Source organism: Suricata suricatta, chromosome 7 (genome assembly GCF_006229205.1).
Source record: "Suricata suricatta isolate VVHF042 chromosome 7, meerkat_22Aug2017_6uvM2_HiC, whole genome shotgun sequence".
NCBI lineage: Eukaryota > Metazoa > Chordata > Mammalia > Carnivora > Herpestidae > Suricata > Suricata suricatta.
Window position 1 is genome coordinate 31118241 of NC_043706.1, and position 21651 is coordinate 31139891.

Here is a 21651-nt window from a genome sequence, read left to right on the forward strand (position 1 = left end):
CCCCCCACACACACACACACACCCGCGCGCGCGGCCAACGCAGTGCGGCTCCCCCAATACAGTCACCTCAGTCCAGAAAACAGCGATTTTAATTTGAAAGCTATTTTATGTGTGAGTGAAAGAGAAGGGAAAGGAAACCCAGAGAGAAGGGCTGTGGGGCAAAAATCATGCAGCCCCAGCACCCTATCTCTGCAGGCTGACCATCCCCCCCTCAATTCTCAGGCCAGGGTCCTGTGTTCCCAGTCTACACTGTGTACCCAGGTCTGGGGGAAGGCTGTGAAAGGAAGGGCCTGAGGACTACTCTCCAAATCACCCTGCCATCACGTCCCAGGCCCCTCCCGAAGTTAGACAAGAAGAGATTGGGGAGCGGATAGGGAAGGACAGTGCTTGAAGGGCCCCAGGAACAGACCATCTTAGAGCCCTGCCTTTCCCAAACACCACCTCCACCACTGGCATTTCTTAGTCAACCTGGGAAAGTACAGTACTTCTTTGAGTCTAACTGCAAGTCTCTATCCTCAGAGGAAATTAAAAATAGCAGATTGGTTCCTACATCTCCACCCACCCCTTAAACCACCACCACCTTTTTATTTTTCAATCTGACTGCAGCAGGAGGTGAAGTGTGAGGGGGGCTCTGGACAGGAGACAGTGACAGGGGCTCCTCCCTCTTGCAGAGTAGCCCCCATCTGCCGGGCTACTGTCAAGGCTGTCAAGGCCTGGAGGAAGGCCTGCCAGAGTGCTACTCTTGTGTCCATCAATTTGGGGGGCCTGCCCCCCAGTAGCCATCTCCAGGGGAGAGTTCCTATTTTCTCTCTTCACATGGGTAGCTAAGTGAGGCAAGATGAGAAGGAAGCAAAGTCCTGTGAGCAAGGCCAGTGCTTTGTGCTGGGGGAAGGAGAGATCGTCCAGGCAGGGGTAAGAAATCACCCCAAACCATGACAGACCCAGTCAAATTCAGAGACTCAAGGTCACTGAACGGAGAGGTCCAGCCCTCACAAGGATCTGGGGTCCCCTCTGACTTGGGATATCAAGCAAACCTCTTGGAGGGTTTATGGATCCCCTTGGAGGTCTCAACTCTGCCCTGTACTCCTCACCCCACCAAGATTCTAGGACACGACCCCTCCCCACCATGCCCCAAGGCTGGAGTCCCTCTCAGATGTGTACTCCTCAAGGGTGAGAGGCACCACGTGTGGGTCTGAGCTCAGGCCAGCTGGTGGGGAGCCTCAAGCATCTCCATGAGGAAGGTGTCAATGGGGGTGTCTCCAATGAGCTTGAAGAAAAACAGATGCTCTAGACACTTAAGGCCGATGGACCTGAGTGCAGGAAGACGCAGCAGCAGCTTGGCAAACCTGAAGCAGAGGTGGGAGAAGACAGCTGGAACCACATGGGCCCCAAACACACCTTCATGGCACCCCACAACCCCACACCCCCATAGCTCCTTCTCACCGTCCCTGCTGCTCAGGGTACTTTTGCTTGCAATAAGTCTCCAGTGACGCATACACTTTCTCCCGCAGAACCTCCACCTCACTGGGGTTGGACAGGCCCTTGGCATCTGGGATGTCAGGGAAAAGAGGAAAAGAAGGAAGACAAATCAAGTCAGGACAAATGTGGAGATGCAGCCCACATGACGTCCCTTTTGGGCCCTACCTACTGGCCCATTACCAGATGCCTGGCAAGGGAAGTAGGGCAAGTTGTGGAATGGGGTCAAGGGGAAGGTATCAGGGCATGTGGGGTTTTCTTGGTCAGCTAGGAGATTTCCGGATTGAGGGGCATAGCTGGGTAACTTAGGAGTCTCTGGAGAAGAGGAGGCTCCAAGGTTGCCTTGGTCTTGAGAAACAGGGGTAATCCTCCTCTTACCTGGATTGAACAGAATGATTGCCCTCAGGCAGCCAAGCTCTGTCTTGTCCATCCTCATGTCACGCATTTTGGACACTAGCTCTGTCAGCACCCTGGAGAGGGACCTGCAGGTCACTCAAAGGTCACAGCTCAGCCAGCCTTGGACACGGACCAGCCTATAGCCCCACCCACACAGGCCAGCACAGCCGAGGGCCACTGACCGATCAAAGATGGCTCCCACGCCCGCAGAATGGGCTGAGTTGCGGTGCACATGAAGACCTGTGGCGAGGAGGATGCCATCTCGGACATCAATGGATCGGTGGGAGAAGGAAGCAATGAGGAGTTCATTCCAGCCTGGGTGGGGGGCGGCAAGGGGTAGGAGCCAGAAATCAGACCATGGGATTCGAAGCATATCAGGGGAAGAAAAGTGACAAAATCAATGAACTTGGCCCCCTTGGTATGTAAATATGCACTGGGGTCACTGAAGGTCAGAAGATCAAACAGGGATCGAATATCAAGAGGTAAAGGGGATCCAAGGTCACTGACCTGCCCGTAGCAATATGACCTGGTCATCCAGAGGCAAGGAGGAAAAGTGTGGGATCCTCTTCGCCCACTCAACAAGCGTGAACAGCTGTTTGTCAGCTGCCTGACAGATGTTAGTCACGGGGTCATTTGGCTGCAGGGGATGGGGAGGTAGGAGTTACGGAAGGTCTGGTGGTACACTGGAAGCCCCCCCGCCCTCGTAAGAGGTTTCTGACACCACCCCCCTTCTATGGACTCTCCCTTTAAACCCATCTGAACCAATCCCTGTAAGCCAGGCTTCTCTTCTGGCATTCGTGAAAACAATTATTTATTTAGGATTAGCCTGTGGTTCTACCACTGGGTTGTTTTGGGATGGGGACAGAGAAAACTATCACACCCACCTCAGATGTTTGAAAGACCTTGTTTGGCAGCACTTCCAGTCCCAGGCAGTGTTAGGGGGCATGGGGGGCAAAGGTAGGGGAGAGGGAAATAGAACTGACCTAGACTCCCATCCCCCATCCCCCATCAGAAGAGAGTGCATTGACCCCATCACTCACGCTGCTGCCGCTACCCCCGGTTCCCCCAGGACCCTCAACGCCCTGGTCACTCTTCTGCTCCACGGCAAGCTCTGCCTCCAGGATCCTGTCCACAGGCATCTCCTCGGGGGCTCCCCCAGCCCCCTCCCCATCCCCGTCCTTGTCCTTCCCCCGCTGGCGTTCCTCCTGTACCGCTGCGGGGCGGGGGGGGGGGGGCAGGGAGGAGAAGAAAAAGTGGAAAATCAACAGTCAGCTGTGAGGGGTTCTGAAATGTCCTTAAGGCCTTATCAGGGTTCTCAAGAACATTAGGAGGTATTTATAGAAATTGGGAAAGTCCTAGAAACAGTGGACTAGGAACAGTTTGAAAGCAGGGGTTATAAAAGAGCAGATAAATAAACGGAGAAGAAGGGGATGGAAGGATAAAGGAATTAGGGACAAAACATTTAAACCTAGAATCTAAGAAATGTGCCAAATACATTTTTAACATCCACTCAATTATAAAAATCCAGGGAGCTCTTATCTTTGTTATTAAAGATGAAAATTTTAGGGCTTAGGAAGTTAGATAGCATGTCCAAGTTCTCATAATATAGAGCAAGTCATCCGTCTAAATCCAAATGTGCCTGACTGCAAATCTCTGCTCTTCTGAGTCAACAAAGTCACAGTGAAAGGATCACTGGCCTGGGTCTTCAAAGTTGTGGGTTCTGATTGCAGCCCTGCTCCCTCTTTTACATGACCCCAGGAAAACCAGGCCTCGGGCTCATCTTCTCTAAAATGAGGGACTTGACTAAGATATCTTAAAATATCTGAGAATCCCAGAATTAGACTTAAGAAGATAAGAGAAAAAGAAGGGAAGACAACCCAGAGGTCTACAGTAAAGTCTACAGGTTCAAAAAGTAGAGTCCCAGACTTTGGAGGAAGGACCACACATAACAGGGAGACAGAAGAAAGAAAGGGAGACAGACAGAGAGAGGAAGAGGGAAATCAAAGGCACGCAAGCATTGGTCAAAAGAGAAAAGACTATTCAGATTAGTGAAGGGAAGACAGAGAAACTCATCACAGGTAAGGAAAAGCTATCCTACCCTAGCACCAGACGGGAAGGGTCGTGGGTACAGGACACAGAGAAGGGAACTCAAGAGAATAGAGCAGGATTCAAGGGAAAAGAGCTGATGAGGAGGGATGAGAGAAATCAAATATCGCCCTCTGGAGGAGGCGAGAGAACAGTCCAGTCCTCCGGAGAGGTATAGTCTGCGGTTTCCAGCAGTCTTCCCTCCACCTCCTCCCTCCTCTCCCATAGGGTAGCCAAGGAAGGCCGGCTGACACAGGCCCTTACCCTCCCTCTTCATGCCAGTGGCCAGGCACTTCTGATAGCGGCAGTACTGACAGCGGTTTCGCTGGCGCTTGTCCACCGTGCAATCTTTGTTGTCCCGGCACGAGTAGGTCAGGTCCTTACGAATGGTCCGCTTGAAGAAGCCTTTGCAGCCTTCACAGCTGTAAACCCCATAGTGTTTGCCTATGAGGAGATGGGAATAGCAACAAGGCTGCATGTAAACCCTTCACCATCAAGCCTCTTGCCGACTCCCCTCCCAGCAAACTTAGTTTAAATCCATTGTGTGTTTGCCACACACGGAGAGAAGGAACCAGGACATGAGGGATGATGCAGTCCCACTCTCCTTACTGTTCAAAAACCCTATACCAGCCCCCTCTTCGCCCTGACCACCCCCTTTCCACATCTGAGCTTCAGGTGCCTTAGGCATCACTAGGCTTCCTCCCATCCACTTGCTCCACTGCAACCCCATGAGCCCCTGGGAATCCCACAGGTGATGGTAAATGTAAGATACTCTCTTTCTTCCTTTCTGATGAACCTCTGAGCCCCATACCTGAGCTTCGGTCCCCGCAGATTGCACATAGCCGTTTACCAGCCCCAGGGCCACCTGGAGGGGGTGGACAGTGCAGGCCCCGGACCCCTAAGACTGGTGGCTTCACATCTTCAGGGGGGCCAGACCCACCCCCAGGGAGCGACACTGTTGAGTTAATCTGGGATGGGGGAAATAGGGAAGTCACAGGGAGACTCACTGGGAAGGAGAATCTCTCAGAGGTCGTGGGAATCATCCCCTGCCATCTAGGCAGGGCCCTGCATTGCACATTACAGAGGACATTATTTACACTGCAGTCTATGTGAAGGGCCACCCCTGGAGCACAACCCCAAAAAGATTAGACATACAGTTCTCCCTGAAATTGTGCAACACAGGGGCCCTGGAGGGCATGTATCTCAGGATGGCAGATGGGATAAGAAGGGCAGAAAACAACTGATAGATGAAAGGGATATCAGAATATCAGGTTCTTTTATAGGGCTGGGGAGGACGCATGCACTGAAAGATCAGTCACCTCAGGAAGGGCAAGGGGGTCTCACAAGGACCACAGACCTGCCAGGATTAGAGGACTGGAAGGTCAGTGGGCCATGGGGAAGTTCACACAGGGATCTGGGGTCACAAGGAGAACAAGGAAATGAAAGTGGAGAGGCAGTCAGTGAGCCACGACCTCTCACCTGGGGACTGCTGACAGGCCCGGAGAATCCTGGGGGAGCTGGAGGGGGCAGACCAGGGGATCCCATGGAAGAGCTGATGACTGGGAAGGGGGAGCCCAGTGGAGGGGGTGGCATCGGGGGTGGGGGTGGGGCCCCGGAGCCTCCAAGGGTTGGGGCTGCTGAAGGGGGTAGGGGTAGCCCAGGAGGAGAAGGGGGAGGGCCCCCCTGGGGAAGGGGATTCGGGGAAGAACTGTCTGGGCTTCGGGAGTCTGAGGGAGGGGTACGTACAAGCAGAGACACACAGACAGAAAGACAAAAAGAGAAAATGAGTCTTAGATCATCCAACTGGAGTCTTTAATTCTCTCTAATCCCCCCGGCACGCCCCACGCCACCCCACCCATCCTCAAGTGCAGAAACACCCTGTTGTCAAACAACGGTTTAACTCCTAATTGTGGTGAGAGGAGGGGGTTAACAAAAGACAAGATAGTTCAAGTGACGGACAATTCCAAGCAATGCCTTTGGTCGCCCCGATCCAAACAAGTCTTATGTGGGTGGGGCAGCACGTGGGGTGGAACTGACAGCCCCCCATTTCCAGCGTACAGCCAGAGCGTGCATGGAAAAGAGGAGGAAGAGACCCCTCCTTGGACGCAGGATCTGCCTTCAAAGGACCAAAGCCCCCGAATTCAAGGGCTTAAGTCCCACACCAGGGACTTCTGGATTGTAAGGCCTCAAACCGCCGAAGCTAGGAGGCGGAAGCTCCCCCTCCCCGCCCCGCCCCGGGGGGGAGGGCGCTAAGGCCCTCGGGAGGGAGAGGACGCGTGTTTACAAACAAGGGGGCGGGAGCGCTAGGGAAAGAGCTGCAGAGGACGGGGGGGAGGGGTCGCAGATAACGCGGTCACTGGTTCGCCTGTCCGACCGCTAGGACACTCACCCCGCCCGCTGTCGCCCATCCCGTCCCGTCCAGCCTCCCCTGGCTCCGGCTCCGGGGTTTGTTGTTCTCCGGCTGCCGCCGCCGCCGCCGCCGCCGCGGGATCCAGCCAGGGCCGTCGCCGCCGCCACCGGGAGGCGACCCCACAATGCATTTCTTTTCGCACCCCCACCGGCCCACACTGCCCTGCGGCATGCCGCTGGGGGAGGAAGGGCGGGCGAGCAGCCCAAGACATAACTCTTGGCTGAGTGCAAGGATACCGTAGAGGTACCAGGGATTCCCACGTATTGACCGGGGAACTAGCTGAGCACGAGGAAGCCCCAGAGAAAAAGACTCTGCCCTGAACCGGGTCGAATTAAACGCTTCGCTCTGCTCGGTACCAAAATGACAGCGCCGATATGGCAGCCATCTTGGTATAGACGGGAAGTCTCCGTGCTAGTTCCCGCCCCCTCGTCTAGTTGGGTACGAAGGAGGCGGTCTCCTCAGCCCAGTTAGCCGGCCTCGCCCAGCCTCCCCTCAAATAACCTCCACACCTACGCATGCGCGCCAGAGCAGGGCTCGCCGCCACCGGTGTGTCGCCATATTGGTAAAGGTATTGGGACGGAGGTGAAACGGAACTTCCTGTTCTCGCGGGAGCCAGAGGCGGGACTGCCACGTCCGAGCAAACCGGGAAAGGAGAGGATCGTGAAGCCGGTGAGAATTCCCTGCTTTACCCTACCATCCTTTCCAGGCCTTTTCCAGCTTCTAGTGGATCATAGAGACTAGGGCCCAGAGAGTCCGTAAAGTGGAGGATCAAAGCCTAGAGCGGTGTCCCAGGGCCCTACATCCGGGAGGGGGTTCGAGATAAAGAGACCGAGTGTTGGGAGCAATGTGGGTGGGGACAGAACGGAATGGGGGAGTGGCCCATAGACGTGGACGGAGGGCACGAACGGAGTAAAACTGACCCTGCATACGTGTAGAGTTGAGGGTTAAGTGGAGTCACTATCTCTGTCCCTCTGGTCAGCATGATGGCCAGAGGCCTGGGGACCCCCCACTGGGTGGCCGTGGGACTGCTGACCTGGGCGGCCTTGGGGCTGCTAGTGGCCGGAAACGGGGGTCATGGCGACCTGCACCAGGACCTGCACGAAGACTTCCATGGCCACAGCCACAGGCGCTCACATGAGGATTTTCACCATGGACACAGTCATGCCCATGGCCACGGCCACACTCACGAGAGCATCTGGCATGGGCATACCCACGGTCACGAACATGGACATTCACATGAGGATTTGCACCATGGCCATAGCCATGGCCAATCCCATGAGAGCCTCTACCACAGAGGACATGGACATGACCATGAGCACAGCCATGGAGGCTATGGGGAGTCTGGGGCTCCAGGCATCAAGCAGGACCTGGACACTGTCACTCTCTGGGCCTATGTGAGTCCCCAGGGGATGGGGGAGAGCGGGGCCGGTTCTGAATCGTTGGGAAACCCCACATCATTTAACCTTCTGACTCTCCCGTCACCAGGCACTGGGGGCCACAGTGCTGATCTCTGCAGCTCCATTTTTTGTCCTCTTCCTTATCCCTGTGGAATCAAACTCCCCCAGGCACCGCTCTCTGCTCCAGATCTTGCTCAGTTTTGCTTCGGGTGGGCTGCTGGGAGATGCCTTTCTGCACCTCATCCCTCATGCCCTGGGTAAGTGATTTTTGGCCATTACTGCAAATCTTAATATATTTTATTCCCTGGGCCAAAGGGTTTTCATCCTTTGTGATCCTTGACCTTCCAAATGCATGCCCCTTGGCCAGGGTGTTCCCTCATCTGGCTTTCTCTCCCCCTTTCTCTAGAACCTCATTCTCATCACCCTCTGGAGCAGCCTGGACATGGACACTCCCATAGTGGTAAGGAAGGGGTGGTTGGAGGTGTGTTGGGCTGTTGAGGGAGGTCTTTCCCTCCCTATTCTCCTCCTGCACTTGGGAAAGAGGAGTCTGGAATCCACATTTCCCTTAATGTCTCAATGCCTCTATTCCCAGGCCAGGGCCCCATTCTGTCTGTGGGACTATGGGTCCTCAGTGGAATTGTTGCCTTTCTTGTGGTGGAGAAATTTGTGAGACATGTGAAAGGAGGGCATGGACACAGTCATGGACATGGACATGCTCATGGTCACACACAGGGAAGTCATGGGCATGGAAGACAGGGTGAGTCTAGGAACAACTTTCCTTGAAAGCCACCTTGGCCGCTTCAGAATCCCCTCATCTTATGGCTCTTCCGGTGGGAGGGTACTTCCCTTTACAGGACATTTTTGGGGATTTCCATTCACTGCTCTTACCAACTTCTTCCCTCAGAGCGTTCTTCAAAGGAGAAACAGAGCTCAGAGGAAGAAGAAAAGGAAGCAGGTGGGTCTCGGAAGAGGAGAGGAGGGACCACAGGGCTCAAAGATGGGCCAGTGAGACCTCAAAATCATGAAGAGGAAAAAACGGGTTCAGGTGAGGGCCAGGGTTACTGATAAACTTGGGCAAGAGATATCACAAATCACATGGAATATGCACCGTGGGTAATGGCCGGTATCTGAAAAACAGGAAGGGGCTAGATGTGAAATGGCCTCTGTGGGGGAGATGTGATAATGGCTGACCAGGGCTGGGACTAGGGGTGGTAGATGCCTCTACTCATGTTGTCTTCCTTTTCACTTGTACAAGATCTACGTGTATCAGGGTACCTGAATCTGGCTGCTGACCTGGCACACAACTTCACAGATGGTCTGGCTATTGGTGCTTCATTTAGAGGAGGTCGGGGGTTAGGGATCCTGACCACAATGACTGTCCTGCTACATGAAGTGCCCCACGAAGTCGGGGACTTTGCCATCCTAGTCCAGTCCGGGTGCAGCAAAAAGCAGGTTGGTAATGATGTGCAGGGGACATGATTGCCTCAGTCTTTACCTCCTCCTCACCCACCCAAAACCCAAGACTGCCTCTCATTAATTTCAATTACAAACTATTAACAATAGTTACAAATTAGTACTATTACAACCAATACATGTTTCTTTGTCCTGTGGCTAAGGATTTCTTCAACTCTGGTTCACAAACCATCTGATTGGGTTATGAGGGTCTTTCACACCTGACCTTCTGAATCAGAAGTTCTCTGGAAAGGACCTCTTTGATATTTTTAGATTTTTCAGGAAGTGTCTATTTTAGATCCTTCTCTTTTTGCCTTACTCTTCAGATCGCAAAGACAGGCACCCTACCCATTTGTACCTGTACCCCCACCAGACATGCCTAACCACTGATCATCTTTAGATGTTGTTGAATGCCTTTCTATCTTTTCTGCCCACCAGGCGATGCGTCTGCAACTATTGACGGCAATAGGGGCACTGGCAGGCACAGCCTGTGCCCTCCTAACTGAAGGAGGGGCAGTGGGCAGTGAAGTTGCAAGTGGCACAGGTCCTGGCTGGGTTCTGCCATTCACTGCAGGTGGCTTTATCTATGTAGCAACGGTATCCGTGTTGCCTGAGCTGTTGAGGGAAGCATCACCATTCCAGTCACTTCTGGAGGTGCTGGGGTTGCTGGGGGGAGTTGTCATGATGGTTCTGATTGCCCACCTCGAGTGAGAGGTTCAGTAAACCGCCCCCATCCCAGCCCTTAACCGCTAGCATGTAAGTTGTCCAGGTCAGGGGTCTGTGGAAGCTGGGGACCCTGGCCAGGGATGTCTACTGAAGGAAGTTGCATCCTAGGGAAGTGGTAACTTTGGCATTAGGGTCATCAAGATTTTGCAGTCCTATAGGAGCTGCAGAAGTGAGAATGAGAAGTCAGAGGGACCATAGTGTTAGTCATGTGCTGACCATGTTGTTGGGTTTGGAGGACTAAATGGGGCCATGAAGAAGGCTGGAGAAGAGAGGAGGTGATGACAGCCTACCCTGTGTCCCCTACCCAACCTATTCTCAGAAGACCAAGCTACCACACACAAGTTTCTCCAAGGTCCACTTCCCCCTCCCACTTGGTGGACGCTTCGGGGAAGACCAGAGCCCTGGAGAGTGGGTAGCAGGAAGAGACGGGGATATACATCAATTAAACATCAATCATGTGTCCTGATTTGGGAGTGATTGAGGTGGGGAGGTGGGTTTGCTTATCTCATGGCGTGTTTTTTTTTTTTTAGTTTTGATATCACTTTGAATTGAGGGGTAGGGGTGGTAACCGGAAATAAAGCCCTCGGATCTTCCGCCCCACACGCAGTCTTTGTCTTTTTTTGGGAAAGTTGGGGGCCCCTCATCTTCCGATTCCCCAGGGTCCCCGAGAGGTGGCGTGTGGCCCCGCCCCCAGGGTGGAGAGTCGGCCTGCGCCGGTGGCCGCCGAAGCCCCAACACAGGCCAGGCTTAGATTGGCGCGGCTTTGCTCTTGCCACGCCCTCTCCACGCTAGGATTGGCTCGGAAGTGAGTCCCCGCCCACCCGCCGCCAGACATGGCGTCTCAGCTCCGGCTCCGTTCGGCGCTGGCCCTGGTCACAGGTTGAGATATTGCTCCTCCAGGGCGGGTCGGGGTGCCGGAGTGTTGTCCGGGGGCGCCCTTGGGGTCTGCATTCGCTGCGACCTCTGGTCCCCGGTCCGAATTTTTCTGTGCGCCCTATTGACCTCTGACCCCTGCCTACTCCTCCCTTTCTCCTCCCCCACTCCGCGTGTTCTCTCCCTCAGGCGCGGGTAGCGGCATCGGCCGAGCTGTCAGTGTGCGCCTGGCCAGAGAGGGAGCCGCCGTGGCCGCTTGCGACCTGGACGGGGCTGCGGCAAGCGAGACGGTGCGGCTGCTGGGCGGGCGGGGGAGCGAGGAGGTGGCGCCCTGCGGGGCCCACGCGGCCTTCCAGGCTGACGTGTCTGAGTCCGGGGCGGTCAGGCGCCTGCTGGAACAAGTACAGGTGAACGCGAGACGACCTCGCCCCCTCTAAGGAGCCAACATTGATTGCCTTCACTAACCTGGCTTTACTTGGGTTTTGATGTGTAACCGCCCCCTTCCGTAGGCCTGCTTTTCTCGCCCACCATCTGTCGTTGTGTCCTGTGCCGGGATCACCAGGGATGAGTTTCTGCTCCACATGTCTGAGGATGACTGGGACAAAGTCATAGCTGTCAACCTCAAGGTGGCAACTTCTGAACCTGTGACTTCTGGTTTCTCCAGCCTGGGGGAGGGAGCTGGAGGAGGACTGTCACCCCAACTACTCCTTTCTGCCTTGTTACTCTTTTCCCACCAGGGCATCTTTCTAGTCACTCAAGCTGCAGCCCAAGTCCTGGTGTCCAATGGTTGTCATGGTTCCATCATCAACATCAGTAGCATCATAGGGAAGGTCAGGTTGAGTTAGGAGAAGGTCAGCAGCCAATTGGGCACAGAGAGGAGAGCCCCTCCTTGGGACTCCTGACTCATTCCAAATCTCTGACTCACCTGTAGGTGGGGAACATGGGACAGACAAACTACGCAGCATCCAAGGCTGGAGTGATTGGGCTGACCCAGACTGCAGCTCGAGAGCTTGGCCGGTTAGTCAGACACAGCTGGGGGTACTGAGGGATTCGCCGAGCCATGTGGGAGGCCTGGGGAGGGGTGTGTCAGTGTTCAGCCCTCTTGAGAGTCAGCAGCCACTCTCCTTTCTACAGACATGGGATCCGCTGTAACTCTGTCCTCCCAGGGTTCATTACAACACCCATGACACAGAAAGTGCCACAGAAAGTGCTGGACAAGGTAGGAGGCTGTGGGTAGAGGGCAGAGGGCAGAATTATTCAGACACCCAATCTCTCTGGGCTTCAGAAAGAATGCTGAGCACAGGGCCTGGCAAATAGTAGAGTCAATAAGTGTTCAAGCAATGAAGATGACAAAAGAAAAAGGCATTACAGACTCAGCCTACAGAAAAAAAAATTCCGTAAAAGAAACTTTTACCTACGTATGAGTGTCTTCTTACAGGTGACTGGAATGATCCCGATGGGACATTTGGGGGATCCTCAGGGTGAGCACTGAATAAGGAGGAGGAGCTAGGGAGGGGGCCTGAATGAAGAGATCCCAAAGTGTGTGGTATCTGAGAGGATCGCACCAGGATTGGTGGTGGCGGTGGCAGTGGTGGTGTGTGTGAGTGTGTGTTGCGGGGGGAAGGGTTCTAATGGGAGGTGATGACTTTAGGAAAGTGAATAGGATTCTGCCTTCTCTCCACCATTCCCGTAGATGTGGCAGATGTGGTCGCATTTTTGGCATCTGAAGACAGTAGATACATCACAGGGGCCTCAGTGGAAGTCACTGGTATGAGGCCATCGTGGGGAGGGAGAGGGCAGAGAAGTGGAACCCAGATGATAAGAGAAGGGAGTCTGGAGCCACTGAGGGAAGAGCAGAAGTTCCCATAGGCAAGGGGCCGAAGTGGGCAACCCCCCAGCCCATTTGTCTCCACCTATGCATCTGTCCAAATGTTTTCTGCCCCTCCCAGGAGGTCTTTTCATGTAACTGCCTCACGGACCCTGGATTCTGCTCACTCCCCCTCCACTCCACCCGGCCTCCTGCTGATGAGGACTCGGAGTTCCCAGGCTACAAAAGGGGTGGCAGTGTATGGCTCTGGAATGCTGAATATGGGAGGCAGGGGTGCTTGTGACCCTAATAAATTCCAAATCCTCTTCCCTGCCACCTCCGGTTCTTCTTGTGTCTAAGCCCTCAGACCCTTCCCCACCTCCCCCTCCTTTCCCTTTCCCGAAGGATTGTTCCCTTTCACTGCCTGGTCTCCCAGGGCAACCCCCGCCGCCGGGTGTGAGAGGAGAGAGTGTGTGTCACTGTGTATGCGTGACACTCTGGGTCTTTATAGAGGGAGGGGGTCTCTGCCCCACCCCCCCTCCCACTGGTCCTACAGCCCCAGTACCCTCCCCCTAATTCCCTGGGTCCTTATGGTCCCCAAGGGTGGTTTGTTCATGGCCCCATCCTGGTGTCCAGTCTGGCCTTGGGAGGGGGTCTTGGAACAGGTGGCCCTCCCCCACCCCCTCCCTTCTCTGAGTCCCCCCCCTCCCCTTTCTCTCCACCTTACAATAGCTGCAGCCGGCCTGGGGTCGGGTGGGGGGGATTAGGGGAGGGGGCCAGGATTAGGGGAATGGACCAGCCGATGAAAGAGGCTGGAGGAGAGCAGAAGGGAGGGGGCTGGGAGGAGGAGGAGGAAGGGGAGGGGGTCCGCGCTAATCGACTCTGGAGCCCACATAAGGACTGGCCACGGACTGAAGGAGAGGACAGGAAAGTAGGGGGGAACTGGGGGAGGGGGCGAGGGGACCCACTGCTGCCTTGTCCCAGAAACAGGCTACCCCCTGGCAGCTGCAGCCCAAGTCCGGGAGCCCCAGCTCAGGCTGGAGGAGACAGGACGCCCACCACGGTCTCTTTCCCCCCGTATCTCATCCCCTGCCCTCAATGGGGATCGCTCTGCCCCTTCCTCTTTTCTTCCCTCCCCGTCCCTTTCCTTTACAGAAAAGTCCTGGAGGAGGCTTCTGTCCGCTTCCCACTCCAGACATTCTGCCCCTTGTGCCCCCACCCACCCACACGCGCAGACCCCCTCCCCTATAGGGGCCCCATCTTGTGTGTGTGTGTGTGTCCCTGCTTCCGCGTGGTGTCTCCATTCCCCTGTTCCTCCCGTGCGCCTCCCTCCCCCGCCCCGGGCCGCGGCTCTTGATTGTCCAAACGCAATTCTCGAGTCTCTGGCTCTGGCCGAGAGTTGAGTCTGGACGTCCCGAGCCGCTGCCCCCAAACCTCGAGGGGAGAGCGGGTCGGAGGGTCTAGGGAGAGCCAAAGCGAAGGGTGCATCAAGTCCCCAGGGTGGTAAGGGGAATCCCGGGTTCATCTGGATTTAGTTGTATTCTCAAGACTGGAGGACAGAATGGCCGAGGATCCTTTGCAGCCTTACCCCCTCCCTTCCCCGGAATGCCGCGCTGGGGTTACAGAGTTGTGGGGAGGGGGCAACTGTCCCCCAGAGCCGCTAAGGGACGCGGAGTGGGGGAGGTGACCCTTTTCCAACCCCTCTCTACCCTCCCGGGGTCCAAGAGATCCCAGGCCCCGCCCTCCAAAGCGGAGGCCCAGGGTGGGGACCTCGGGAAGGGAAGGTTGGCTAAGGTTGGCTAAGGTTGGCAGCGTGACGGTGCCGGCCCGGGAACTGAGACCGTGGTGCCGACGTAGCGCGGGACTCCGGGGACGCCGGCTCCTCACGCGAGGCGGGCACGCCCTGAGGACTGGGGAACCCGGGAGCCCACGTCGCGTCCCACCCGAGCCCAGAGTGGCGGGTGACGTCTCCGCTGGCTGGCGGGGGTGGCGGAGGGGGGGAGTGTAGCGGAGGGACAAGCGGAAGTGACGTAGGGCCCCAGCGCCCGGGCCATGGCGGCAGCGGCGGCGGGAGCTGCTGTCTGAGCAGCGGCTGCGGACCGAGCGAACTGGGGCTGAGAGCCCGGGCCCAGTGAGAGGCACTGCGGCAACGGGGGCGCGGACGGCTGGAGCCCGGTGAGGGGCAGCGCGGCGCGGGGCGGAGGTTGTGGGGGGAGCCACAGGAGGGGCGGGGTCTGCGCGAGGGCGGCCCCCCTAACACCCTTCCCCCTCTCCCCCCTTCCCCCTTTCCCCAGCCTATCTCTCCTCTGCCACCGCCGCCGAGCCCTGGTTGGGGGGTCCGTGCCCGGTCACCATGACGACGCCGGCGAATGCCCAGAATGCCAGCAAAACGTGGGAACTGAGTCTATACGAGCTCCACCGGACCCCGCAGGTGATAGGGACTTTTCCCTTCACAGCTTGCTTTCTTTCCTCAAACCCTTCAATCCACAGACCCCTATCTCACGGCCTCTTTTCCATTTTTCGCCCCATTCTGCCGACCCTGCCGGATGTCACTACCTTTGAATCAACTTAATCTTTTCTAAGCACTTTCACAATTATCTCGTTTAATTCTCACGTCAGCTATTGCCACAGACGTAGGGCAAGTATGACTGCCCTCGTTTGAAAAACGGTAAACAGACGTGACCTACAGTGCTCCTCAGTTCAATGTCATAGGTCGGTGCATATAAGACTTTACGCCCTACACAAACCACCCCCTCCGCCTTGCCAATATTGTGATACCATAGTGAGATGGGGCCCCAGAATCTCTGTTTTAAGCAAGCACCCTAGGGTATTCTGATACAGGTTGCACCCAGATCACACTTTAAGAAATTAGATTGAAAAAATCTTCCCCAAACTCCACATCTGTGCCACCCTTGCCCCAGACCTCTCACCAAACCTCAGATTCTCCTGTTACAAAGCTCCTACTTTCAGTTAATGGACACTAAACCTTTCTGTTCTCCGTTCTCTCCAAGTCACTAGCTCCTCCCTCCCTCAGAATTCCCATCTTCCTCAAGTGGCCAACATGGAGTACCCAGACTCTGCTCTTTCACTGTATTTCTCAAAATTCCCATTCCATTGACCAACTATTTCTAAAACCCCTTCCCCCCCCCCCACAACCCACCATCACCTTTCCACTCGCTGATGTCTCCAGGAAGCCATCATGGATGGCACAGAGATTGCGGTTTCCCCTCGGTCGCTGCATTCAGAACTCATGTGCCCCATCTGCCTGGACATGCTGAAGAATACAATGACCACCAAGGAGTGCCTCCATCGATTCTGCTCCGACTGTATTGTCACGGCCCTGCGAAGCGGGTAACAGGAGGGATGTGTTTGAGATGGGGTGAAGGGTACAGAGTTGGGGCCTCAATGTCCTGGCGACTGACCCATTGAGCGCCTCCTCTCTCCCACCCCAGGAACAAGGAGTGCCCTACCTGCCGCAAGAAGCTGGTATCCAAGCGGTCTCTGCGGCCAGACCCCAACTTTGATGCCCTGATCTCTAAGATCTATCCCAGCCGGGAGGAATATGAGGCCCACCAAGACCGGGTGCTCATCCGCCTCAGTCGCCTGCACAACCAACAGGCACTGAGCTCCAGCATTGAAGAGGGGCTGCGCATGCAGGCCATGCACAGGTTCGGGCCGGGAGAGAGGCGATAGAAGGGCTGGTGGGACAGATCCGTGGGTCAGACTCCCTGTGCCGCCATTGCTGCCTGCCAGCTTCTAAGCCTTAGCATCCTCATAGCTAACCACAGCCTGATTGTCAAGGTCTGGAAGTCCGGGATGTAGATTGTAGCTTCTTAGCTAGCAACAGTTACTACTACTCTTAAGAGGAAAAAAAAATAGCTCACTCTCTAACTTTCTAGAAGTTAGAGTAGTGGAGTGATTTTGAGCATAAACTCTGGATTCACACTGCTGGGAAATTAAATGATCTCCTAGGCCAGCATTGCACGGTCTTTAATATGCATCCAGATTACCCGAGGGTCTTGTTAAAAATGCAAATTCTAATTCAGTACGTCTGGAGTTGGGCCGGAAATTCTGCATTTCTACAGACCTTTGCTACTTGTTCTTGGAGTCCACGTGGAAGGGCCATGGGCTGTGATTGCACACAAGTTATTTAACATTTCTAAGCCTCAGTTTCCTCAACCATAAGTAGAATATAATCACCTGCTTCTAGGATTTGTACTATGTGAGGCAATCAGTGCAAAATACTTAGCAGTGTGTTTGGCGTGTAGTCAGTGTTTAATAAATATTAGGTGTCATCATTAAGGTTTCCCTGATCTCTTGTTCTCTTAAGTTTAAAGTGTAAACCCCTTATCTTTGGTGCTTTCTAACCTCAACCACTTGCTTCTACAGGGCCCAGCGTGTGAGGCGGCCGATGCCCGGGTCAGATCAGACCACCACGATGAGTGGAGGGGAAGGAGAGCCTGGGGAGGGAGAGGGGGATGGAGAGGATGTGAGCTCAGACTCCGCCCCTGACTCTGCCCCAGGCCCTGCTCCCAAGCGACCCCGTGGCGGGGGTGCAGGGGGGAGCAGTGTAGGGACAGGGGGAGGTGGCACTGGTGGGGTGGGTGGGGGCGCTGGTTCTGAAGACTCTGGTGACCGGGGAGGGACCTTGGGAGGGGGAACCCTAGGCCCCCCAAGCCCTCCTGGGGCCCCCAGTCCCCCGGAGCCAGGTGGAGAAATTGAGCTCGTGTTCCGGCCCCACCCGCTGCTCGTGGAGAAGGGAGAATACTGCCAGACTAGGTGAGAGCCCTATCTTTCCCCTGACCTCTGAGAAACCAAAGATCACATAGACATCCATCAGAAGGGGGCTTCACCCAAACCCAGAAAGAAACCCTAACCCTGAGGCCCTTTTGGAAAATCCCCTACTTCCTTTTTCCATTTGAAGCTTCCTGTGCGCTAAACCTTCCTTCTTTCCCACTTCAGGTATGTGAAGACAACTGGGAATGCTACAGTGGACCATCTTTCCAAGTACTTGGCCCTGCGTATTGCCCTTGAGCGGAGGCAGCAGCAAGAGGCCGGGGAGCCAGGAGGGCCTGGAGGGGGCGCCTCTGATGCCGGCGGACCTGATGGGGGTGGTGGAGAGGGTGGGGGTACCGGAGGAGGTGACGGCCCTGAGGAGCCTGCCTTGCCGAGCCTGGAAGGTGTCAGCGAAAAGCAGTACACTATCTACATCGCCCCTGGGGGCGGAGCTTTCACGGTGAGAGCCTCTGAGGGCCGGGCTGTAAGAGGGGAGAGGCTGGGAGGGTGGCCTGGGGCCACACAGACCTGTGGATTCTAACCTCCTAACTAGGCCACGCTCCTCTCTCCCTCTGCATCTCCCATCTCTCTTCTCTGTCCTGTCTTCTCCCCTGTCACCCCATATGCCCCTGCTTCGCCCCACCTTTCTTATTATTCCCTGTTCTTTCTTCCTCCCTTGGTCACTTTCTGCCTCTCACTCATATCCTTTACCACCTTCTCCAACTATTTCTTACGCTGCCTCTCTCTTCCACCCGCTCTGTAGACACTGAATGGCTCACTGACCCTGGAACTGGTGAATGAGAAGTTCTGGAAGGTGTCCCGGCCACTGGAGCTTTGCTATGCCCCCACCAAGGATCCAAAGTGACCCCACAAGGGGATGCCAGACGATGGGGACCATGGGGTGTCCCTGTGTCCTGGCCTACCACCCCAGCTTCTTTGTTCCCCAGTGCCCCCCAACCCAGCCAGCCAGCAAGAGGACACAAATGAGGACAAGTGGCTTTTATACAAAGTGTCTATATCAGATTCTTCTATATTGTACAGAGTGGGGCATGCGTCCCCATCTACTGCCTTTTCTATTGCCCCTCAACTTCCCATCTCTACAAGATGTTGGGGAAGGTGAAGAACCCTCCCCATCATACCCTCCTACAAACAACAAATTTGCTTCTTTTCCTCTTTGAAACCTGAAGTTCTGTGTCTGTTTATCAGGGGTGTACTAGAAGGGGGAAAAAAGATTTGGGGAGACAAGCTGGAAATAATGTGGAATCAACCCTAGAAACGGGGCAGAAAGGTCAAAGGTAATCACACTGTGTAAATCCCATTTTTCTGAGGCCCCAAATCAGCAAGTCTGTTCAAAACTAGTGGGAAGCGACCCATGAAGCTGAAAGAGACAGGGTGAGCCGTGTCTGAAGTCTTCTCAAACTTGCCCCCTAAAACCTGAATCGCCCAGTTTGAAACCCAGGATTTAAATGCCAAATGGAAAGCAGGAAAAGTGGCTCAAGAGAGTAAGGCCGTGTTAGTAGACTCCCAATGGGGACCGTGATGTTTGGAAGGATAATTCCTCCGCACTGCAAGAAACTAGTTTCTAGAGCTGGAAAGACAAGAGGGAGGGAAGTGGGGAGTGCTTGGAGGACCCCGCCCCCTGCTGGACATCTCGGCCGCCCCCCAAAGAAGGCGGATGGGACCTTCTACAGTTCCCAGGAGTGCGCGAGCCGGAGCCCGCCAGAGCCGCGGGCTGAGTGGAGGGAGCACCGCGCGGGAGGTGTAGTTCTGTGCCTGTCAGGACAGCGACCGAGAGCAGAGGGGTGGGGGCGTCAAGTGAAGCCATGGCCGGCTCCGGGCCTCGAGTTCCGCGACCAGGCTGGGCCCCAAGTCCAGGGAGGTGGGGGGGGGAGGGGCGGACGGGGTGCTCGGCCGCGATCCGGGTCCCGGGCACTGCGGGGGGTAGAGGAGGACCGGCCTCTCCAGAAGGAACTGATGCTCCTTCTCCCCCCACCCCGCTTCAGCCTCTCTGCCCCTCACTTCCTGTTTCCGTTGCCCTTCGCGCCCCCACCCAATCCGCCCCAAATTCCTGCGGCTCGCTCAGTTCTCCGCACCGCAGGCGGAAGAGTCAGCCTCTCGGTCTAATCCACAGATCCGAGGGCAGCCCACCCCACGCTTGGGATTTCTCGTTTTCTCCCCTGGTCCCTAGTACCGCCAATACCGACCCAGGGGCACCTCCAGCCCTGGCTAGTCTCGAAGACCTCACCCCCACAGCCCTCTTGCCCTGCAGAAATAGACAACACCCACTTCACCCTTGTAGGAGCCCCTTTCTGTGCCCGCTCCCCGGAACCCTTGATCTTGGCGCCCCTCCTCTCCAACAGCAGGTATCCAGCGGCTGTGGAGCTGCCGGGACGGTCGGGCGGGAGGAGAGGTGGGCGTTGCTCCTGAAGTTTCACAGAGAGAGAAACTGATGCGGAGGAGTTGGGAAGGATATCGAGGTGGAAGTTGATGCGAATGGAATGAACCCGGCTTCTCTTCTGGTTCAGGGGCTGCCAGGAGCGTCAGCGCAGCCTCACTTTGCTCATTCCCTCGCACCCTCTTCGGTCTCTGTTCCCCGCACTCTTGCTGAACACTGGAGCAGCCAGCGGCCCCTGGCCCTGTATCTCCCCTCCTATGGCCCTCCAATCCCTCCCCGGCTCCCCAGTCAACACCACCCCACCCCACCCGCTCCTTTTCTCCTCTCCGCTGCCTCCATGACTGAACTTTGAAGATGTGCCTGTTTATTTGGGCGACATCAGATAGGAGACCTAGCAAAACGTTGCCCTAGGTAAGTCTCCCACGCCCACGCAGGAAGGAAAGAGTAACTACCCTACTTGACCAGGTGTCCTCCCTCCCCAATGCTGGGAGAAGGAAGTGTTGCCGGATGGGGGGAAGCTCAGATTCTGTTGCACCACTAGCTTCCCTGGGTTAGTCCCTCAAATCCTTCAGAGTCTCTCAATTAAGCCTGCATATATAGATTAGGCAAAGCAAGGGATACAAAGTATACAAAAAAGAACTGGACTGTTTTGTTGAGAAACATGCGTGTATACACGCAGGAGGATAACTAACAGTGCAAAGGGGCAAGGTAGAGAAAGAAAGGTTACTGGAGTCAGAGAGGCCTGGCTGGGATGCACATAAAACTCTGGAGGCGGGGCCGCTGTTTTCTAACAAATCTTCCACGTGATTCTGATGTACACCAAGGCCAAGAACTACTGCCAAAGATGCTCCATGAGATATTAGCTTTGTCCTTATAGGATAACAGCAAGTGTCCCATGCAGAAGGGGCTCCACCCTTCTGGAACAGGGGGACACTGGGAGCCTGTAGGGTGGTTAGCAAGAGCCTCACTGCAAGGTGGGACCAGGCCAGCCAGGATCGAGGAGAAGGGAAAAAGGAAGACTTGGGCTGAGGGTGAGGTCGGGGGTGAGAGGGAAAGAAATCCCTCTCTCTCTCTCTCTCTCTCTCTCTCTCTCTCTGTTACGCATCCACTTCCCACCTTTGTCCTCCCTCAGCCTTCTCAGTCCCCAAACCGTAGCAGATCCTGTGTCTAAGTGCAGAAAAACTTAGAACTCCTTCAGGTACAAATGTCCCAAGGAGACCACTCCTCTCTCTTTCAGTGTGTGTCTTCCCCCCACCCCTGCCCCCAATGTTGTCAAGCCCCAACACAAGCACTTCCTGTCCTGCTATCTGTACTTCTTACATGAAATTGTTTTGCTTAATGTCCTCCTCTTGTGCTGGGAATGCTGGGAAGCATCCCCTCCAGATGGTGCCTCTGGCCCCAGCCTGGCACTTAGGAGGGTGCTGTTATTATTTGTTTATGTTTATTCACTTTTGAGAGAGAGAGAGAGAGAGAGAGAGAGAGAGAGACTGTGTATGTGTGTGTGCAGGCAATGTGAGCAGGGGAGGGGCAGAGAGAGAGGGAGACACAGAAACTGAAGCAGGCTCCAACCTCTGAGCTGTCAGCACGAGCTATTGATGCAGGGCTCGAACTCACGAAATGTGAAAAATGTGACCTGAGCCGGTCAGACACTTGACCAACTGAGCCACCCAGGCACCCCTGTCATTCACCCTTACAGAAGGTTTTCTGTTGGGGGAGTTGCTCCCTTGGGCAACACTTGCAGTAAGTTTGTTGTTACCATTCACGTTAAAGGGTGAGGTAGACCTTAGCTCTCCTGTTAACTCCTCCTGAAGTATACCCTTTAGAGTTTGGCAGATTTCACCCCATGATATGTCAGAGA

The 21651-nt window shown here is 55.3% G+C and overlaps 4 protein-coding genes across 10 annotated transcripts; 3 read left to right on the forward strand and 1 right to left on the reverse strand.

The window, feature by feature from the left end:
* Positions 1–71: 71 nt before the first annotated feature.
* On the reverse strand, positions 72–6692 carry RXRB (retinoid X receptor beta). 3 transcript variants are annotated; one of them, XM_029943568.1, is made up of 10 exons: positions 6347–6692; positions 5437–5684; positions 4769–4925; positions 4222–4401; positions 2913–3085; positions 2380–2509; positions 2055–2187; positions 1855–1958; positions 1444–1549; positions 72–1346 (listed from the first exon to the last, which is right to left on the reverse strand). In XM_029943568.1, exons 1-10 carry the CDS (start codon positions 6576–6578, stop codon positions 1199–1201), a joined length of 1611 nt encoding a protein of 536 aa, XP_029799428.1. In that variant the 5' UTR covers positions 6579–6692; the 3' UTR covers positions 72–1198. The 3 variants fall into 3 exon arrangements, with proteins under 3 accessions (XP_029799428.1, XP_029799426.1, XP_029799427.1); XM_029943566.1 differs by having other exon boundaries at positions 1855–1946; positions 6347–6668; XM_029943567.1 differs by lacking the exons at positions 5437–5684; positions 6347–6692 and having other exon boundaries at positions 4769–5430.
* A 16-nt stretch (positions 6693–6708) lies between these two features.
* SLC39A7 (solute carrier family 39 member 7) lies at positions 6709–10544 on the forward strand. 3 transcript variants are annotated; one of them, XM_029943570.1, is made up of 8 exons: positions 6709–7036; positions 7347–7761; positions 7853–8021; positions 8171–8224; positions 8357–8521; positions 8669–8809; positions 9020–9216; positions 9655–10544. In XM_029943570.1, exons 2-8 carry the CDS (start codon positions 7348–7350, stop codon positions 9925–9927), a joined length of 1413 nt encoding a protein of 470 aa, XP_029799430.1. In that variant the 5' UTR covers positions 6709–7036; position 7347; the 3' UTR covers positions 9928–10544. The 3 variants fall into 3 exon arrangements, with proteins under 3 accessions (XP_029799430.1, XP_029799429.1, XP_029799431.1); XM_029943569.1 differs by having other exon boundaries at positions 6710–7761; XM_029943571.1 differs by lacking the exon at positions 6709–7036 and having other exon boundaries at positions 7442–7493; positions 7869–8021.
* A 217-nt stretch (positions 10545–10761) lies between these two features.
* HSD17B8 (hydroxysteroid 17-beta dehydrogenase 8) lies at positions 10762–12958 on the forward strand. 3 transcript variants are annotated; one of them, XM_029943574.1, is made up of 9 exons: positions 10762–10821; positions 11005–11222; positions 11325–11441; positions 11553–11645; positions 11747–11832; positions 11950–12034; positions 12254–12296; positions 12509–12583; positions 12765–12865. In XM_029943574.1, the coding sequence occupies exons 1-9, from the start codon at positions 10776–10778 to the stop codon at positions 12779–12781; spliced, it is 780 nt and encodes a 259-aa protein (XP_029799434.1). In that variant the 5' UTR covers positions 10762–10775; the 3' UTR covers positions 12782–12865. The 3 variants fall into 3 exon arrangements, with proteins under 3 accessions (XP_029799434.1, XP_029799432.1, XP_029799433.1); XM_029943572.1 differs by lacking the exon at positions 12254–12296 and having other exon boundaries at positions 12765–12958; XM_029943573.1 differs by lacking the exons at positions 11553–11645; positions 12254–12296 and having other exon boundaries at positions 12765–12958.
* A 1684-nt stretch (positions 12959–14642) lies between these two features.
* Positions 14643–18578, forward strand: RING1 (ring finger protein 1). Its single transcript, XM_029943913.1, has 7 exons — positions 14643–14797; positions 14917–15053; positions 15813–15973; positions 16075–16290; positions 17012–17401; positions 17585–17858; positions 18162–18578. The coding sequence occupies exons 2-7, from the start codon at positions 14976–14978 to the stop codon at positions 18261–18263; spliced, it is 1221 nt and encodes a 406-aa protein (XP_029799773.1). The 5' UTR covers positions 14643–14797; positions 14917–14975; the 3' UTR covers positions 18264–18578.
* The last annotated feature ends 3073 nt before the right edge of the window (positions 18579–21651 follow it).

Coding starts and splice junctions, on each gene's coding strand:
- RXRB (XM_029943568.1), bottom strand. CDS start 6,578: ATGTCTTGGGCTGCTCGCCCGCCCTTCCTCCCCCAGCGGCATGCCGCA. Junction 4,926..5,436: donor GGCCTGTCAGCAGTCCCCAG/GTGAGAGGTCGT, acceptor CCCCCATCCCAG/ATTAACTCAACAGTGTCGCT. Junction 1,550..1,854: donor AATCATTCTGTTCAATCCAG/GTAAGAGGAGGA, acceptor CTGACATCCCAG/ATGCCAAGGGCCTGTCCAAC.
- SLC39A7 (XM_029943570.1), top strand. CDS start 7,348: ATGATGGCCAGAGGCCTGGGGACCCCCCACTGGGTGGCCGTGGGACTG. Junction 7,762..7,852: donor CTGTCACTCTCTGGGCCTAT/GTGAGTCCCCAG, acceptor TCCCGTCACCAG/GCACTGGGGGCCACAGTGCT. Junction 8,522..8,668: donor TCATGGGCATGGAAGACAGG/GTGAGTCTAGGA, acceptor TTCTTCCCTCAG/AGCGTTCTTCAAAGGAGAAA.
- HSD17B8 (XM_029943572.1), top strand. CDS start 10,776: ATGGCGTCTCAGCTCCGGCTCCGTTCGGCGCTGGCCCTGGTCACAG. Junction 11,646..11,746: donor TCAGTAGCATCATAGGGAAG/GTCAGGTTGAGT, acceptor ACTCACCTGTAG/GTGGGGAACATGGGACAGAC. Junction 12,584..12,764: donor GGCCTCAGTGGAAGTCACTG/GTATGAGGCCAT, acceptor TGCCCCTCCCAG/GAGGTCTTTTCATGTAACTG.
- RING1 (XM_029943913.1), top strand. CDS start 14,976: ATGACGACGCCGGCGAATGCCCAGAATGCCAGCAAAACGTGGGAACTG. Junction 15,974..16,074: donor GTCACGGCCCTGCGAAGCGG/GTAACAGGAGGG, acceptor CTCCCACCCCAG/GAACAAGGAGTGCCCTACCT. Junction 17,859..18,161: donor CTGGGGGCGGAGCTTTCACG/GTGAGAGCCTCT, acceptor CCCGCTCTGTAG/ACACTGAATGGCTCACTGAC.